Genomic DNA, 21,433 nt, shown 5'->3' on the forward strand with positions numbered 1-21,433 from the left:
ACTTCTCCAGAAGAGCCCTTGAGGCCAGGTAAGAGGTTTCAGGTCACCAAATGTAGTATTAGATGTTTGCACTTAGGAAACCAAATCACAAAAACTGCTTAATTTGTCTAATACACAGGAACAGAACACCTTTGCTTTTCATACTACTGATTTTAATCTCAGAGTCAAATGAAAGTATTAACTAAAAAGAACCAAAATAAAAATAGATCTAGAAAAGAAAGTTATGCGCATAAGAAGGAACACCACATAAATCAGAGAGGAAATATACACGCATGAGCAAGAGAATGAAGTATTCAACCTAAAGAAGTATGATGGATATAAAAAAAGGAAATAAGTAAAAAAAGAACAAGGACTCCTCGTGCTCTGTGAGCTGGCTATGAACTGTTACCTTTTCGTGACTGGGTATATCTTTGTTCCTCATTTTTTCTGCTGAGGAACTCAGCACATCTATCCAAAGGCATTATCAAGGATTCTCTCTAACCTGAGAGTGACTACCACCTGTGTTTCCTTGGCAATATAACAGGGTTTATCTTTGCAATAGATTTATTTTCTGAAATTAGCGTCAAGATGATGCAGACAGACCACAATCTCTTCTTAAAAAAACAAAACCAAACAAAAAACCCCTTATCCATAGAAGCAAAGGAAAATTATTAAAACAAAAGGTCTGTACACACACTGCAGCATTCTCCTGAAGTTTGATATGCTGGAGCTTCTGAGGACAATATTTGGGAATGAAGTTCAATCTTCTTCCCTGAAGATCACATTTCTCCCTCCAGCTTAGCAACAAGCCTTTCAATCACTTTTTAGCTCATTGGTCAAGCTCTCCTATTTGCAGGGCCCTGGCTTTGTCTTTAGCCAAGCCAGTTGTCTGTGGCTTCCTTAGGCAAGGAAGAATATGATACCTGTGCTGTACATAGACAGAAAAAAAAGCAGCAATAGAATAGATCTGGATCTCCATATTGTTAAAATATTTAACACCTAAACTTTGCCCATTTTCCTGAAGATGTATTAAAACCAACAGAACTGGATTAACTCTTCGCACACATCACTCAGACAAAAAGCAACAAAACAATTAAAGTATACATAAGTATTGATTTAAAAACCAAAAAAATTTCCAAAACCCAAATTAAGGGATAAGTGCTCTGTTCCCCTAAAAGACATCTTACAGTTCCTATGACCATCTCACACACTAACCTTCCTTGTCATGTTTCTACCCACCCATAGGCCCCACAGGCCTTTCCTTAATACCTTTTATATAATAAACCACTGTCACAGCTGTGTTCTCCCCAAATGACAACTGCTTCGGGTTTCTGTCCTGTGGTTTCTGAAGCTTATGATACTTAGATTCTCCCATGAATTTCCTTTTACAAAATTCCTTTGTTTTATGCTGAGCTAAACCCAATCCATACTTAGTCGTAGGTCTGTTCTGAAGAACTAGTGCCTGGACGAGGGATATGATGATCTGCTCTTAAGGAGTCTTGCACATACAGTGTCATGCTAAGAAAAAATCTGCACTCAAAAGGCAATCCAATAGGACAGCTTGACTCTTCCAGCACTACTACATCCAATTTCTGACTTTGTTTCTTTTTTAATGAAGACAGTAACTTCACTTATCATTAAAATCCATTCCAAGCTGAACAGCTAGCTTTTGCAAATCCTTCATTACTAAAGACTACCAGAAGATGGCTCAGCTGTAAAGATGGACCAACTTGTGTATGTCTCGCTGTGTTTCACCAGTCAAACTATTATAGTGCTTGAAAGATACATGCTTCTCAAGCATATAAATAAATAAATAAATAAATACCCTCCAGTCTCTTCATTATGTTTAAAAGGCATGTCTATTCTGAAGGGAACCCCAGCTAAGGGGTTTCTGTCCCTTTTGGACTCAAACTACGTAATGCAAGGTGAAGCAACTTAAGACCTACAGAGGAGGTCACGCAGTGGGTCTATCTCAGCTGGGTTAGGAGACACCAGACAGTACAAGAAGTTGCTTGCTGGGCTTGCAATCTTAGCAGGGCAGAACAGGCCTGTGTTTGGTTTCCTGTTTCACGAATGCCTAGGGAACACTAGAGATCAGGAGCCCTGGCATCACGGCATGCCGGCATGCATCTGGCAGTTAAGGCAGACTTGGCAGACAGGATGGAAAGGAACTGTGCAGGGGACTGCTAGAGCCAGGGCAGCAATGGCAGTGGCACACTACAGGAGGCAGCTGCCAGTACAGGGAACCTCCTTAGAAGTCAGAGCCAAGACTATGCACAGCTGCACCACAGCAGACAGTCCCTGGCACACAGCCTGCCAAAAGATGGACAAGCAGAGGAGGTAACCAAGAGGGTTACAGAGGGAGAGTTACAAGAGACCTTTATCGAGTCATCTGTACCCCACCCCTATGTTTAGGTATGCTAGCAGTCAGATTTTGTGTAATCACCAATGATGTCATGGAAAGATTCACCTCCTCCAGTTCTGAACCCTTAAAAGCTTAAAACAACACAGCAATATTAGCTATGGCTAAATCTAGGCTAAACAGTCCGAGCTCTCACAGCCTTTCCTCATGGGAGAGACGCTCCAGTCCATTAGTCATCTTTGTGGCCCCTCACTGGACCTTCTCCAGTAGCTCTGTATCTCTCCTGTACTGGGGAGCCCAGAACTAGATACAACTCCAGGTGTGGGTTCACCAGTGCCGAGTAGAGGGGAAAGACAGCTTCCCTCAACCTGCCAGCAACACTCCTCCGAATGCAGCCCAGGAGGCTGCTGGGTGGTCTTTGCCGCAAGGGCTCGTCATTGGTTCATGTTCAACTTGGCATCTACCAGGACCCTTAGGACCTTTTCTGCAAAGCTGCTTTCCAGCCAGTTGGCCACCAGCATGTCCTGGTGCATGGGATAACTCTTCCCCAGGTGCAGGACTTGGCATTTGCCTCTGTTGAACTTCATGAGATTCCCATTAGCCCATTTCTGCAGCCTGTCCAGGTCCCTCTGAAGAGCAGCAAAATCCTCTCATGTATCAGCCACTCATCCCAGCTCTATGTCATCAACAAACTGGTGAAGGTAAACTCTGCACCATCATCCAGATCATTAATGAAGATGTTGAGCAGGACTGGACCCAGTATTGATGCCTGGAGTACACCGCTAGTTAATGGCCTCCAACTAGACTTCATGCCACTGATCACCACCCTCTGAGCCTGGATGCTCAACCACTTTTCAATCCACCTCACTGGCTGCTCATCTAGCCCATACTTATCAGCTTCTCTGTAGTCTTCCCAGGTTACTCATCCTTGCTTCCAACTTCTGTATACTTCCTCGGTGTGTCTGAATATTACCAGTAACACCCTGTTCATCCACATAGGTGTCCTGGCATTTTTGCCTGACTTCCTGCTTCTTGGGACGAACTGCTCCTGAGCTGGGAGGAGGTGATCCTTGAATATCAACCAGCTTTCTTGGGCTGGCTTGCTTCCTTCCCTCCAGGGTCTTATCCCTTCATGTAACTCTATTTTTATTACAAGACACTATCCTAATTTGTGAAAAGGAGAAGATTTGAAATCAGCATCCTGGCCACTAGCAGTTATTGAATATCCCAAGATTCTGTGCAAAAGTAGTTTTGTGAAAACTACTTACTTCACCACATTCTTGCTGAAATATACATCCTTCTCATTTTACATTTAAATATAATATATTTTTTTCTCTTATTATCTGAGTAGCAATCATTTTACCCAAAGAGATTATTACATTTCTGTAATGCACAAAACTTATTATTGTGAAAGGGTCACTGCAAAACACATGACCTGCTTGACCTGCTTTAAAGCCATCTCTGAAGTACTAGAAGATGTCCTAAATGGCCTTCTGGCATCTTACCATCATGATATAATATACATGAACATAAAGGCAGATATCATCAGTCTTAAAGATGTTTTGATGAATTAATATGAGAAGCTTTTAAGAATTTGATCCCCAGAAATGCTACATGATCTCACTTCCAAAAAAGGTAATAAGGATGGCCAATTCCTTGCTGGATGAGGCTACTCTACGCAAGATCACATAGGCTATGTACGTTAGCAAACTCTGTGATGTAATAGGAATGGATCTACAGAGTGAAACAGTTGGTGCAGATGATTCAGTATTCACACTACTTGAATTTTGGAGGACTTTATTTCAGACAAATTCTAGTTCCAAAGATCCCATGCCTACTAGTAGCTGGGGAAAATGAGATGTAATTCTGAAAGGCATCCTTCAGTTTAGCTTCATCTGTAAGGAGTTGAGCTTGTGAACTGTGCAGCTGCTGAGTGATGCAAACCAAAGCAGAGTCCATGAGGAGAGCTGGGAGATTCCCTTCAAAAGAGCTCTCTTAATTCAACCTAAACTGTTAATGTCAATGCACCCACACAAGACTACAGAGCAGACTTTCTGAGTTCTCCTGTCCTCTGTTCTCACAACGCAGCTTTACCTCCTTGTCTTCTCTCTAAGCGGAAACACATCCAAGAACAGACATACCTATTCAGTGTAGGCACCCACATCCCACATACCGAGGTAGTGTTGGAAAGTAGTTGGTCTGTATCACTGTCCAGAATCCAGCTACACTTTCAGTTGCTTAAATCAAAGTTTACGTAGGCCTTACGCAGACTGTATTCCCCGAGTGACTAAACAACGTCTCAGTACATGTAGGAAATCTATGGTATTACTAAGGATTGAACACTGTGGTCCAGTCTTAACACTTTATTGAAAGATAACTATTGTTCTGACATGGTATAATTTTAAAAGAATAATTATCAGATTTCCAATCAAACTACTTAAAAATTACTAAAAAAAACCTGTTGCTGTATTAAGCTTATAACAAATAATAGATAAATAAATGAAACCACTAATGTACATACACTGCTACATACAAATCCAAACATCAAGTTGGATTCCAGCTGGAAACACACAAATTCTCTTCTTTTAATCTGGAAAGAGCCAAATGGGGCTCCTCCTTTGGCCTATCAAGCAGTGTGGGAGAAAACACCTTCCACTACTGTGAAAGCTCAGCCAGTCACTCTCTGGCCTGGGATGTAAGATTCTCAGGGCGGGAAGGAGAGCAGGCAGGAGAAACCTAGCTCTAGCTTAATTATCAAAAACTCAGTGAAGGGCAGAGAGACCTACTGGTTTAGTCCCTGTTTCAAAGACACAGAACAAGGATGCCGTGTCAGTGTTAGAAGTTTCTACTGTTGTTTTGAATCCACAGCCTGTTTAAAATAAAAAAAAACCATAAATAGTACACAGAACAGAGCCCAAGTCCCCCTGCTGTCCATTTCGAGGTAGGCACCTTTTCTCTCCCTGAATGGAAAGGGACAAAGTATGTGTTTGCATAAAAGTAGCATAATTAAAGCATCAGGGAAGATTTTTACCACTGTGCTCTCAACAGGTAAATACTTAGAAGCAGCTGCTACATCTAATTTTTGAAAGCTTATCACAGTGACAAAACAAAAAAGTAAGTCACAAGTAAAAATACTAGTCCTTTCACTTAATGCATTTCTCAAAGGTCCTCAGAGGCATAACTTTACTATGTTAATAAGAACAACTAGATTAGAACAGGCCTTGGTCTTCACAGGGCAACTAGATACTGCTGGTGGAAATAGATCTGGGAGCGGACAAAGTAAAACACTCTTTCAAAAACTCCTGAAGTAGAACTTAATTGAGACAGCATTGAGTACAAGGATTTTCTCTTTGGATTAATTTTCATGTACCTAAAGTATGTTACCTAATATTATACTGTTCTTATAACTCTGGTGACCTAATGACACAGATAAACCCGGGATTTATAGATAGAAGTAGTATCTTTTTAAGAGCTAAAAAAACATAATTGAAAGTTTATCCACTCTATACAGATCATAAGAGAAATTATCTCTATCTACAAACTTTTGCCTAACTTGTTTTATATAATAAAATCCAGCAAAAAGTAGAATGTTAATGATACTTTATATGATATAAAAGTCATAGTTTGTCATCCTAGCATTTGTTTACCTCCTTCAGCTAGGCATTTTCTCAATCCTATATACTTACCATAGTAGGAGTCATGAATCACAAAAGATAAAACGGAAAGCGAAAACAAACAAGAGGACAAAATAATATTCACTGGAGAATCACCAATAAAATATAACCTGGTTTCACTTAATATGCAGGTAAATTGTAAATTTTAGCCTGCTAAAGAAACGTGGCAAAATATTTTTTTATGTAGGGTAAAGAGTCATTTAACAAGTAATAATAAATCATGGCAGCTTGCTTCCAAAGTTATTCTTTCCCTGTATTATGCTATGGTTTTCATTTGATAACCTGAACAGGACTTGGGGGGGGGGGGGGGGTGGGGTGTGTGCAGGGATTGCTTCTTCATGGTGAAATAACAGTGTTGCAAGATTTCAAGACGCTGAAAGTATCTTAGCTTGGAAAGAAATAAAGTAGTTGCATGCACAACCTTTCTCCATTTGTGCCCAAAAAATAAAATATTTGCCAAAGTCTTTGAAATCCTGTTTTGTTGAATAACTTAATGGTTTGAAGTTCCATTGATGGATCTCAGGCTCTAAATACTATTTTCTTAAAAGCTGGAGCCAAATTCAATTAGACAGTATGAATCATGGTGTAGAGCACAAAGAGACATGGAAGAAATTTTGGCCATTATCTGTTTTTAAAAAAAAGCCTTAATGAATAATTATACAAAAACTGACAGCACAGAGCAATAATGTCAGTGGTGTACAGGTCTGTGATGTTTAAAGAAATAAGTGAAAATGACTTCAAGACTTAAACATGTAACATGACTTGATAACCCTAAGCCTAGCAATCCAGAAAGGATTCAGTATGGATACAAAAATGCATGGGTCCTAAGGTCCTTAGAAAATGTATAAAGCATGCAAAGAGAATCCAAAGCAACCACAAACACTTGATGTGATATTTATACTTGAGAAGAATTTCATAATACACATACCACACTAAATCCCACTTTCTTGTAAAACTGCTTGGAGAACGTTAACAACTCAGTGGTCTTCCATTAACTCTCTGCATGAGGAAGAAAACTGTAGGGGGATGCGTGTGATTCAGTTTTCTGATTAAATTGACATTATTCATCTTCCAAGGAATGATTCTAGTGCCAGACTGTACTACGATGAATGCCTTCATACTTTCATATTCACCATTTTTAAGATTAGAGTAGGATTGTAGAATCTGACTGCTGTAACACACCTTGGGCTTGCAAAATACTTCTTTACAAAATAGGGCAGTGTCTGCCATTTGGTTACAGCACATCTTCAAAAGCTGATGCTAAACCTGAAGAACTTGAGATGGGGTTGATACTCTATCATCGCCATAGATAGCCTGTTTCAGTGGCTAATCACCTTGACTATTAAAATTTATAGCTTATTTCTCATCTGAGTCCATCTGGCTTAGCTCCCAGACACTGGGTGCTGTTACAGCTTCAGTTATTAAAGATCTCTTTAGTACTCAGAATATTGTAGCTACTGATAAGCTATAAAAATAAAATCCCAGAACAAAATATAGATTGAAGCAACTCTGAGAAGCCATCAAATCTCTCATTCTTCCCCAAGAATGGATAAACGACAACTGTTACTTTCCTGACAGATGATGTTGAGCTTTTTCTCTGTTTAGAAGTTAGAGAGCTTCAATGACAAGGGATTCCTAAGCCTCTGTCAGTAGTCTACTGCACATGGTATTCAAAATGCAGGAGAACATGGATTTATGTAACAACATACAATGGTTCCTGCTTTGCTCTATGTTCCTTTTCTAACAGTTCCTAATATGCTATTTACTTTTTTAACTGCTACAGAGCATCAAGCTGCATTTTTCATAGAATTACCTATTGCAATCACAAGATCTTACTACTGGTCAAGTCAGAGACTATCATTTTATACAAGAACCAGGATTTATTTTCCCCATATATACCAAATGACGTGTAATTTTATTGGATTTTGTTTGCAATTTTAAATCCTGTTTAGCCAGTCTTACAAAGCCTTTCTGCAACTTTTGGTATTTGGCTCTATTCTATATAACCCTGTATAACCTATGATCGTGAGAATTACTTTACTTTTTGTTCCTTCTTCCAGGTTTTTTTTTTTGCTCTATGTTGAACAGCACACGCCCTTGAAGAACACTTTGATGACCTCCCTCCACTGTAAGAATCAACCTTTTCTTCCCATACTTTTTTGTTAACTTCTTCCCCTCCCCGCCCCATTACTCAGTCATACAAGAACTTATCTTTTATCTTGTTTATCTTGTCTACTAAATACCTGTGTTGACTTTGTCAAAAGTTTTCTGGAAGACTAATCAGAGTATAGCTATGTATACAAGGCCAAGCAAGTTAGCTCCCTGGTTCACTGCCATCTACCCTGATGATCTGTATTGTCTAAATGCCAGCTTGCTCCTAAGATTGATGTGCACCAACTTGTGCCCACTGAAACAAAACCCCACTTCACTCCAGGGACCTGGGACTAAAAAGCAGTATAGATGACATAGGCTTCCCTCCAGCCTATACAGTTCATTATCACTGTTCCAGCAGCCTTGCCACTCAAGCGCCAACACCACACCTAAGGGCCTGCAACACATACATTTGATGCCATGCTCTAAAAACACTACTCTGATGGATTACCATCATTATTTCTTGACATCCTCAAGCAAAAAAAAACCTATGAAAATAATCACGTTACAGAGCATAAAGGCAGCAAATTGTACAGCTCAACGATACACATATGGATGTGGTTACTCTGTTGTGGAAGCACTGGCCTAGATACTGCTTATGCCTGGATATTGCATATGCACCTCAACCAAGCTGGGCACCTCCTCATGACCAGAGATGACCTTGCTTAAAAGATGCATTTACCAATGTAGATTTACTTAATAGCTCACATTGACTGGATTCATATGCTGAGTCCTTCAAGTAACTGAGTATTTGCTCTGTGAAACTGTATACAAACTGACAGCAAAAGAATGCCACTAACTCTGCATCTCCATATTAAACAGATAGTGATGACTTCTGAAGTTTAAGGTAATGGAAAATCCGTATGTAGCGCTGTAGAGCAAAACAGCACGTTTTTCCCCTGAATTTGTACAACCTCTAAAGTTTTGAGTCGGAGTAACCACTTCTACTTTTTCCTCTATTATTATGGGAACAGAAGCAGGTTAGCAGCTTTTTTTAAGAAACTACTTATACTTTGAATTAAACTTTACATGCCCTATTTAGAATGTTTTTCTTGCTTCATTTTGCTAGAACATCAAATAGACTTTTCTTACTCTTAAGATTTTTCATTTTAACTTTTCAGGAAAATGGTGTAATGCTGTTCTCGCACTATATGAGATTTTACATTTTCAAATGGTAAGTCAAAAAACTATCACTTTTTCTGAATTCTCAACATAAACAGTGAGAAGATGCCACGGTTGGCCTTCTTTCAGTGTTACAGAAGACACTTGCACATAAATGGACCAAGTTGGGAACTACTTACAGCTTCTAGCCGTAATGTGTTTCACTGAAATCTAAAGCTAGATAATGCAGAGAAGAGAGGAATCTTCGTCTCTAAAACACAATCTGATTTTCTTTTTTTTCAGGTTATATAAGCAGTAGTGTCCTCATTTGAAGAGCAGAAAAGACACCTTCTGGATTCTCTACAACAACCAGCTGATTATTGGATACACTGAATTCTTAATACTGTCTTTGACTTCCCCCTTCCTTTCTGATACTTAAGAGTCATTTTAGGTTGTAGTCTCAAGAAAGGACTGTTGTTATGGTTGTACATTGTGCAGGTGAGGGAATTGAGGGTGTAAAGTTCTATAAAGAAGAAGAAATTAAAAAGGCCATACCTATTTCCCCCTTTCTCTCTTCTTCTTTCTTCCTAATGCCCTAATTCTATACTTCTCTCATTACTTCTCTAAGGTTTGGCTTTTTAGGATTTATTAATTTCTGGTTTATTTATTTGGTTTTTTTAATCCATTCCCCAGTTGATTGCCTTGATCAGTACACAGACATAAGCTGATGCTTGGATATTTTTTAAAGATCTGTAATTGACACGGATATTTTTAATTATTTATGTCACTATTATAAGTGCTCTTGATTGGTTTTATAAGAGGAGCTGAGTTTTAAGAAGATATGCAAAAAGCTTGAGCCTCGGTGCATCTTCCCAAATCTGCTTGACAGTATGCTCCTGTTCCAGTTCCATTAGGTACCATAGCAACTGCAGGGAGGGAAGCTGAGTTATCAAAGAACTATTTCAGCTAGGGAAGCAAATCTGTGGTTAGAAGCAAGAACAAACCTACGATCATGATTTTTTTTCACCCTAATACCTTGTCTGTTCTGTATCTAATCAAAACCAGTGACGTTCCTCAAGAGCAGCAATGTGAATTGCAATTTTTTTTATCTTTTCCAGTGACTGTTCTGTGATGGTGACATTGTCTAAGGCTTTAATATAACTTAGTCCCTTACTATAAATATATACTATATACAGTTTATGTAAGTAAAAACTGTTAATATAGGTGGTCATTGGAGTTACTTAACTTCATTTAAAATAGACACATTTGATCTTATTTCCTTTGACCATTATGGGACCAAATTCCCCTACCTCACACGTAGACACAAGATGTGGACATCTACAGTCTGAAAGAGTGAACGTGAATCTTTTGCCCAAAATACAGTGTCATTTGCTTTTCTTGAGGTTATGCAGGACATGCTCCATGGGACCAGCAGATATGACAGAGGACAAACAGGACCAGCACCTCTCTGTAGAGGTAGGCCTGGAGGACAGAGAGGACACCGTATGAGAGCTAAACCAGCACTAGATAGATACCTGTTGTGCAGCTGAATCAAGCCCTGAATCTCATCCCAATGATTTAATGTTAACACCTTTGCCTCTGGGAGGGTCACACTGCACTATATCACTAACTTGTTTTGGTCTTATGCAGTTACCTTCTCTTCTCCTCATGGTCCCCTTCTAACTTCGCACTATTTCATCTTCCATGTTCTTGGCTATTTTGTCTCACAGTAACACAGCACAGAAAGGGGAAGCAAAATTAAAGTTCTTTAAACCAAATGGGTCATTAATCTGTTTCACAGCAAGGACTAAGTGCAGTGAGTGCAGGAAGGGCTATATTTAAATCTTAAATTATAATAAATACTCAAGAAAACATTATCTTTAAAAGAAAACAGCAGGCTTATGATCACCAGGTGTAAAAGAAAGAAAAAAGCCAGCTTAACGAACCATTAAATATAGAATGGAAATATTAAATGAAGAACTAAATCTTTCCTAAGGGGGTAATGACTACAAAATTTCCTTAAATATTAGTGTCTACCTAATAACACAATAAAGGAAAAGCCCTCACATAAAAGAAATTACAGTTTTTAATCCTCTGCTCTAAAGGAAACCCTTAAATTAGATGGCTATTTCAATTTATTTTTAAAACAACAACAATAAGTCATGAAGAATCAAGTCCCTCATGGGACTGATCAAAATTGAATTTGCAGTTTCCTGTAGTATGCTGACAATAAAATCAGAATGAGAAAGGGAAATTGTCTGTGGGGACCACTGAGCCAGGTAATAGCTTCAGTATAACACAGTCACACAGCAGAAAGCAAATTAAAATGTACATAGAATTTTAATATGGTTGAACTAGGCCTTACTTTGCTTACAGGATTCTTGCTTGCAGCTTTTAAGTAACATATCAGGAGTGACAAAACTAAATACTCATTGGTGATAATCAGATATTTTACGTTACCAGCAATTTGTTTAAAATAACATGAGGTTAAAACTGTGTTAGGCAGAAGCAAGAAAATTAGCTTACAAACTCCTTAATTGTCATGACATAATGGGAGCACAATGCAAAGCCATGCTATAACTTAAAATTTCTAGTCCCATTCTGTACATCTACAAACCTTGCAAATTATAACTACGTTATCCCATCTCACACATCACAAAGACCTTGTAGGTACAACATAAAGAACAAAGAATACTTCAAATATTTCATTATTTTTAGACATCTAACCATAAATAAATATGTTTATACATAGATAATGCATTTTACACAAGCACAGAACAAAGACATGTTATACTCCAGTATAAAAATAACACATTAACTTGATTTACAAGAAATTTTCTTAGTGATGTAATAAGCCTGATCCTGCAAAACATCTATCCTGTACTTTGTACAAGTTTATCTTGTTCAAAACAAGCAACCAGCCCATAGCTATCACAGTGGTGGTAGTGGAGGGGAACACCCATTGGAATTTAGATGCATCTCTCTCTGTTCTTTAAGAGAAGTTAGTTAATTGGCTCCCATTCAGCACATAATCCCTTCTTTTTAAAGTCCTGGTGACCACAGAGGATCCATTGAAAAGGGCAACAAAACTGATGAGATACGGACAATTGGAAGTATATCCAGCCCAGAGTTCATACATGCGTCAAAAAACACTTACTCTAAAGTGATTCAGGCCTGGCAGGTGAAACTATGCCAGTGCATACTATATTTATAGATTATACAAATAATTAAAAATACTCACTGGAGCTGCAGCATGCAACCTTCCTTTATGGCAGATGAGTACCCTAACCACTGAACTACACAGCTGATTTTTTACTTTGCTTCTGTCCCAATTAATATTAAGCAGTTATACAGACCAGAACAGCTGCAACAGGGAAGTCTAAGAGTTATACACTGCAAAATAAATAACCCAGAAAACAGCCAACTCTCCTCAGTAATCTGCTGTATTTTTAGACACTCCAAAAATCCTACATAACTGGCTACTGTACATGTGCTAAATGGCTATGCAGCTGACCTACAGTGAATGTGTAGCATTCTGTAGTGTGACCTGCTATGCATATGCATTTTAAATGCACTTAAATACTGAATATAAACCGTTCTCTTCTGGAACTCCAGGATCAGCAGATCTCTATCATGCTACTCCTCTAGTCTGCACAGACCTACGTTCAAGCCCTTAATACAAGCTGAGATTTGTAGATTTATTAAAAATTGACACTACTTTTATCAATAGCTCTTTTAAGATTCAAGTACAGTTACCTACGCCTGCTGATGACCTGTTCAATATTAGTAAAAGTTTTTCACTCACTATGCCACCTACTTCATTACATGACACAGACATACCTTTCTGCTTCATTCCAGGAGAACAGAACGAAAAGTAGATAATCGCTTCCTATTTTGCATGTAAGCAAAGTGCCACTTGATGAGCAAAGGGGTGAACAATAGATTTCACATTACGTGCACAGAATCTACTTGCACGTTTCTACCTCTCTGGCAGGAGGGAAACAGTCCTCTCCGAGCAGTAAGCCAGCTTTCATTTACTTCAGGAAAAAAGCAATCACCTCCAAGTAGTTGACAGGCTAGAAACTCAAATATTAGCTTATTGCTCAATAACCTGCTTGTGTTCCCAGATCTTACTCACCCTTGAGCTACATTAGGGTGGCTGTAAGGTTTTGGAGAGTAGAGAACTTCTGAGTGCTGTTACTTTGGTGTGTACAATATACATATTGGGGCACAGCTTCGGACACCTCAGTGTAGGTATCTAAATATTTGAAATTTAACTAAGTGTCCAAGCTTTCATTACAGTCAAGGGTGGTACTGGGCTCAGTTCAGTTGTCTAACCATAGGCTTCTAGTGACATCTGACAGGGCCTAAGGTGTCTAGCAGTAAATTCAGATTTTCTTCCACAGGAGCAAAATTCTCCACCCAGGTTTATGTTTACTGTACAGTTCTTTTTTGCAGGTTTCCTAGTTTAATTCTCTCTTTATTACACATCATGTACTTTTTCAAGTACAGGTGTAGTTGTTCACAGGAAAAGTCAGTATTTGGTTTGTTAAATTTTGTAATAATGTATTTTAATGTTTATTTGATTAATTCTAATTTGATGCAATTCTACCCTCCCTCACTCTTCCTTTTTGCTGTTTTGACAGGATGGTTTTCTAATTTAAAAAGTCACTTAAAATGCAATTGGATTTCCCTGCTTTAGATGTAACTTATCTATCTTCAAAAATTCCATCTAAAACCAGACAATTTTAGCCTACTTTTGCTGGGAAAGAAAATTGGTTTTACCTCTCACAAAGCCTTCAAAAATGCAGTACATGATTCCATTTTTCCTAAGCAGTATGCCAGGTTCACTGAGATGCAATTTGAAAAAAAAAACCTGAGGTAAAAATAAGACTGTCTATATTGTCAAAATGGCAAAATTCCTTGAATTTCCAACGTGGAATATGCAGTTCATAATAGCAAAATTACTAAGTATCTAGTCAGGTGGCAGTGTCTAGATTTAATAGCTCTATACACAAAAGTTCCATTCTAAGAATAATAAATAATTAAAAAAAAATTGTGTACAAAGTTTTGAACAAATTCATGTTCTTTTAATACTGAAATATAGTATTCTAAATTTAAACCCATTCTGCAAGCATCTTTATGACTGAAGCAGTCCATCCCATTATGTTATAGTAGAGAACTGTATTATCTTCTTGGAGAGAAATTAATGAATAAAACCTTTTTTTGTAGAGCATAGTACCCACAGATAAAGCTTAAAACTAGTTAAAACATTCAGTTCCTTTAACCATTCTTTGTAAATCACATTTTAAACCTGTCGTGAGGCTGAGAAAAGTCTGTTGAGCCGTCTAGTCTAAACCCTGGCCCCCAAAGCAGAATCAGTCATATCTACAACATAATTCTTGGCAGCTGTTGTCTTGTCCAGCTTGTTTCTAAGCCCAGTGGACATGGAAACCCCCCAAAAGTTTAATCAAAAGCATTTCAATGTTGTCACTGGAAAATATTCCCTCACATTGAGCCTACATTTTCTTTGCTATAGTATGAAACCATTGGTTAGCTACTACGTGACAGAGAACAGATAACTACTTTCTTCTACGTAGCTGTCACCTATTTTTTTTGAAGAAATAGCATAATTCTTCCCTAGGTTTCTCATTTTAAAGGAACTAGGGTTGTCTATTTTTTTAAGTTACATGTTTAGATTTCAGAGCATATTTTTTCTCTCTTTTTTCCAGTTGGTCCATGTCTTTCTTCAAGTAAACTACGCAAAACTGAACACAGTTCTCCACTTTAGCAGTGCAAAACAGAAAAGTTTCAGTTCACAAATCTCTGCTGTCTTTCTGTTTAAGAATCCTACAACGACAGTTGCCTGTCTTACAATAGCATGAAACTGCTAACTTTGTCAGCTTTTGATCCATCATTACTCCCAGAACCTTTCCTACAGAACAGATCCATTGCAAGTTATCCCCCATCCTGTTATGTCTTCCACTGTTTCTCCCCAATTAAACCTAGCATCTTGCATTTGTTCCTACTGAACATGTTTTTCAGACTTTGTCTCCAACTTGTCAAGATTATTTTGAGTTCTGTCTTTCAACAAGGCTTGACTTGCTGAGGTGGTTTTGGGGTGTTGTTTTTTTTTTCATTTTCTTAACAGAATAAAAATTCTAAGTGAACACTTTTCCACATGTACTTGGAAATCTTGGAAATTTGAAAGGCTACAGAAAATGCTGTCTTTGAAACAACACTAAACATTTGTTTGAAACCACCAACTTTATACTGCCGCCTTCTGTTGGAGTTCACTTTTCTTTCAAACTCCTACATTTTGCCAGCAATCAGCTTCCCAAAATTCTCAGAATAAGCAGGAAGCAGGCATCCACAGTTCTGTGAAAATGCAAACTTTCTATAGCCACTGCTCCCAAGGGAACGATGCTTTAAATTTGTATCTCACAGGTTTTTTCTAATGTATGAGCACTACATAAAGTATAAAAATTCTAAATTAGCATATGTCTACACTGATTACTGTGTTATACAGACGTAAACCAAAATACTAGTTAGCTGGGTACTAACAAAAATATGATTATGAAAAAATCTTAGTATTCACCAAGTATGTAAGTCTGAACAGTGTGCCTACATCAGCTTAATTGTAACTGAGGTATTACTGCAACTAGAAGAAATAATTAAGTGATGGTAAACAAACATAGGCTGAGACAAGAATCCATGAGCACAAGTGCATGCTGAAGAAGTACAACTTAAGAAAAGACTGATGTGGTGAAAACTGTTATTACAGAAGCCCATTAAATCCCTGTGTATGTATACCCCAGGAATGCCTGTAGCACAGCATACATGTATGTAAATAAGTATCTAAAAGATAAGAATGAAATACAATAGAAGTAAATCCCTCTAGAATGATAAAAGACTTGCCTGCAATACAGAAATAAAACTCAGGATTAATAATGAAATTTTAAGTATTAATCTAAAACTCCAGATTTCTGCACTTAACAACAGCCCCTTAATGCTGTGTTTTATTTATATATAGACATACTGGGTCCAATTCTAAGTTATATATACAAGGAATTCTGATTTATAAATATAGGGAATCAAAATACCATCCGAATAGATAATTTCTGAAGTTAATAAAGTCTGTGTAACAGCTTTGCTCCTTCGACCAATCAGTGGGTATAATCAACTCCCTGTATTACTAAAATTCCCTACTTCCTCAGTCCATCAGGGAACACAATTGTAGCTGTGGGTAAGGTCTGCAAAGCAACAGAGAATGAAGAGCATAACTCTGGTGAACCAGAGATATTTTTGAGACCCCCATCCCTCAATATAACAACAAAGTGACAATCAGGTCTCTTAGCCAGTCCACTTTTTTGACTTTCAATAGAATCATTCAGTTTCATTTAATTAATAGAAGCTGGGATTCACAGGTATTTGGATTTTAGCTTATTTGTATCACACTTAAAAAACAAAGGATTATGGAGCCGAGAAAGAAGAAAATGTTGGAACTTCAAAGTAGTTCTTCGCATTGCAAATGATCTAGAGGGCAATGTATCATTTGAAACCATGAGATACAGCAGCTCTTGCTGAAAGTTTTCTTATCTTCAAATCATTCTTCAGAAAACTTCACAAAAGGTAAACAATTGAATCAGTGCCAGGGCAGACTTAGTTTTACAAGAATGAGCAGATATTCCATTATTTCTTATGGCTTACCATGCTACCAGAGAAAGCAGCTCAGAAGATTTCAAAACATTGTCTAGTTCACACAATTTATTTTAGCTACTGACTAGAACTTTATCATATTTAAATGTAGTAATTTTACTGTGACCTCAAACAATATTGAGTTTGACATCACTTAATTCTGGTCTAGGATAAAGTGGACATTTATCTATTGTGTAGTGATAATTTCACAGAAGAACATGAAACTGCATCAGAAAAACCTGATTCAATATACTCCAGAACTGTGATCACAAAGGCATTAGGGTTTTCCTACACAGTAGGAAAAATGTCAGGAAATGCTGTATTGAAGAACGCGGTTTATTACCTCTTTCTTTACAGAGACACACTTGCCAAGTCCACTGTTTTGGTGACAGATTGCCACATTCATAAATGATTCAATAGTTAAATCAATTGTACAGTACTAGAGTTGCCAAATATAGCAGCACAAAGAAAAGTCCCTTTACTTTCAGACTCTACAACCTAATTATTATCTCTGAATCTCCCATTCAACCAGACAAGCTGCTGTCTTGTTCTATGTCATGCATTGCCACTTTTTAAAGGGTTAGGAGCTCTCTGCATGGAAGAACAGTGAAGCAACACATGATCTGCTACTCTGTTGCACAGAGCTCCATCCCACTCCAAATCACCAGATTCTTAGATGACTATTTAATTCCTCTCCCAGTTGTTAGAAACCGTAGGGAATTTTTTTTTTTCCCCCTACACAAAAAATGGCACTGCATTGTGACTATACAAGGGTTGACCCTGGTGGCGCTTGTTCCTCTTTTGTTTGGAGGTATAGACAAGGGTCAGTGTGAACTTTGAGTAACATCCAAGAACTGTGCAAAAGGAGTGTGTGTGTGCATATATATAGGTCTACAGCATATAAAATAAAGGTTTAAAAAGCATGTTTTTATGTTACCACTAGAATGGACATGTTACAGCAATCCCTGTACAGCATTCACAATCTTTTTCTCAGTTAAGATAATAAATGCTAAAAATGCAGATATGTGCAAGAACGTCATCTTAACAAAATAACTGTCTTGAAACACAATTATCATACAGCTTAAGTTCTCTAGTCACCTCCCCCAAGGAAAGAATGATTTCTTGCTCTCCATAATATATCTCCCACTTACCAGATTAATATCTTACTTAACTTCACTCTCACCTATCCTTCTGTTCCCTCACCACTCCTCATAGGTATTAAAAAGAAACAAGATTCACAGTAAAAAAGAAAATACACATTCTGAAACACCCTGAAACGTAAGGAAAATGTTAAGCAAAAAACTGTAACAGTACTTGCTAGGAAGCAGCACACAAGTGGTACAATTTGCACCATGTAGCTTGACATGTCCTAAGGGATGTGGGATTTTTGCAACATTTGAAAATTGTCAATAGAGTTACTGTCAGCAGGCAGCACTTACCACAATAAGGCAGCACTTACCACAATACAGAACCGCAGGATTTTAACAAACATTAGAAGGCGACAAAGATATGTCAAGACGTATCTACATTTACTCTCTCATAAAGATACAGTTTATAGATACATACAGTTAATAGACAGACAGGCAGACAGATGCCTCATTTCACTAACACAGTCATCCTAAAGTACTTAGTCATCCTGAAGGACTCAGGATCTCTAGACTGTGTTTAATACAGAGAGAAAACAAACCTCCGAATACCTCCAGAGGCAGATACAGATTACTTACTTTAACTGCCTACCTCTTTCTACTGAGTATGTAAGAAACTGAAAGAAAACATTAGCTATTTGTTCTGTTTGGATCCAGTCCACCTCTTTTAGGCCAAGGCATCCAACCTCAACAGACTTTGAAGAGGCAGGTGACAACAATGGCAAAGTCCATGACACCTGCTCCCCTCTGCACACACCCCAACAATCCCCTTCACGCTTTCTGCCTTAACTGCCGAGATGTCTGTCCAGTTGCCAAAGTAGCAGAAGAGGTAATCGCACTCTTAGCTGCACAGCCCAACCTCAGCTAAACATAAAGGGAATGCCTAAAGATTTGGTGAACACTGAGATGGACACCCTGCCATACAGTAATTCAGATTGGAAAGGACTTTCAGGAGGTCTCCAGTCCAAACTCTTGCTCAAAGCAGGGTCAAAACTGAATTCAGATCAGGTATAATGTCTTACTATGCTCCTAGAGTTCAAAACCCAAAAAATATCAGCAGCATCTTATCATGCTCTCTGAACCTGAAATCATTTAGCTTGAATTTTAGTTAGCAACAGTAGCAATTCTTCAAAAATGAGTGGCATGTTCAACAGCGTGTTTTTCCACAAATAACTACTTCAAGGTTAAGCAAGGCTTTAACTAAATAATACCATAATCCACAGAATATTCTCTCTCAATTATTCTTTACATAAAAGGAAATTAAAGAGTACGAAAGCATGTACTTCAAAAATATATGAAGTGTATAAGGTATATAATATATATATACTTTAAAGTATATGCTTTGACAAATATTTGTTTAAAAGCAAATGATGAAAGAAAGCCAGTGGGAGAAGTAATTAGTGTTAGGCTACATATTTGGGAAGGATGGCTTGCATTCCTGCAACAAGAACTGCTCACACATATTTCACCAAAAAAACGAAAAACTGTAATTCTCAAGCAGTCCTGAAACCATCCCTCTATAGGGAGGACATATCATCACTAGGCTACAGAGGCAGGCTCCTTTCTTTGCGCCAGTGCCTAAATTTCAAAAAGGGAAGGCTTTAGGACCCCAGAGTCAACTTTGCTGCCCATTTTATGGCCCCAGGCAGTTGTTTTTGTTCTACTAATCATTTTAGCTTCACAGGTTAAAAGCAAGAGAGTCACCAGAAGCACAACTTCCTAAGCCTGCACGAAGTTACCATCTTACCCTGTCCAATCAAGCGGTCGTTAAGGCCACAAGTACACGTTAATAGACAAATGACAAGACTGTAGGGCTTTGTCCTCAACACAGGTAAACGCTCTATCCCCTTCTATCACATACAACCTCATACTGCCGCTATTTCTCACATCTTCCCAGCTCCTAGCCAATTTCAACATTAACTTATGCCTTATTAATTCAGAGAAAACTGAATAGCATGCAGGGTTAATTGCTAAAAGGCAATCCCACCACGAGCCCAAATAACTATTAATTTATCAGATAGCTTCCTATTGTGCATTGGAACAACTGTCACTCAACCTCCAATTTTTTTTTTTAATTATTTTTAGAAGCTCAGAAATTTTTTTTTGAGAATCAAAAGCTTACAAAACTAGATCCCAAAAATGAACCTCGAAAACAAACTACCCAAGTATTTGTATTAGAACAAGACAAAGAACACGGTGGGCAGAAATACTGGAATAACAAAATCTCTCTTTTGTAGCGCTCCAGGCAATAATTTTGCATGTTAGTATCATCCAAATTAAAGAAGTTCAAGAGGAACACCAAGGTACAGGTTTACAATTCAAATCAAAGCATCTTACTAGAACAGTTTTTTACTTTTCTCAAATACCATTTTTTAAAAGTCACAAATTCCAAAAGCAGTGCGGTTTCTAATCACCTGCATGATTTAATAATCCTTCTTTGAAAGCATAAAAGCATAGGAAGAAACAAAAAATTAACAGATAACTTTTATTACATGCATAAACTAATCAAAGATTAAAATCAAGAAAAGTATGAACAAGTTTGGAAAGAAAAAGCAGAAAGCCTTACCTTGAAAAGCAGCTGCATTATGAGTTATTAAAAATTTTAATGTAGCACTTGATGTTTGAAGCACTTGCTGTATATCTTGCTTTGCTGCAGTCTGGTATCTTTCTTCCATCTTTTTGGTACACCATGTTGGATTTTTAGAGGTATAAACCTGCATATCAACCCCTAGATAAAGAGACAATTACATTGATTATTGATTACTAGAAAACAGAAGTACACAATACACAAATACATAGAAAACATATTCCCCCCCCACACACACACAGGTATAAACACATAAAAGAAATACCCAAGGCTTTAAAGACATCTGGTCTTGTTAAACAAAAAATAGAAGGGGTTGCTAACTAGAATTCTGTGGGAAGAGTACAATTATTACAGTTAATTAATGTCATGTAATTTCCCTGACACTGTAATCTTATTCCAGCTGTGAATATTGCTAACTAATGTTGGTAAAATACACCGACTATGCATTGTACATCATTGTACAGGTGGTATATACCCCACCCCTGGAAACACTCAAGGTCAGGTTGGAGGGGGCTCGGAGCAACCTGACGTAGCTGAAGATGTCCCTGCTTACTGCAGGGGGGGTGGACCAGATGACCTTTAAAGGTCCATTCCAACCCAAACCATGCTATGATTCTATGATTATCTAGCATACTGAACTGCTGGGCCAGCACTCTTGCTCTTCTGTAAATCCTGGACTGGAAAGCGCTAACTACTGCTAAATATTACAAACACACCAGTGGAAAGCCCATTCCTG

General features: G+C 37.9%; 1 protein-coding gene across 1 annotated transcript in view; it reads right to left on the reverse strand.

The window, feature by feature from the left end:
* Window positions 1–21,433, reverse strand: part of GPC5 (glypican 5) — an 827,733-nt gene that overhangs the window by 759,422 nt on the left and 46,878 nt on the right. The window contains 1 exon segment of the mRNA XM_030036731.2: window positions 20,677–20,838. Coding sequence (XP_029892591.2) covers window positions 20,677–20,838 — 162 coding nt within the window.

This window comes from Aquila chrysaetos, chromosome 14 (genome assembly GCF_900496995.4).
Source record: "Aquila chrysaetos chrysaetos chromosome 14, bAquChr1.4, whole genome shotgun sequence".
Taxonomy (NCBI): domain Eukaryota; kingdom Metazoa; phylum Chordata; class Aves; order Accipitriformes; family Accipitridae; genus Aquila; species Aquila chrysaetos.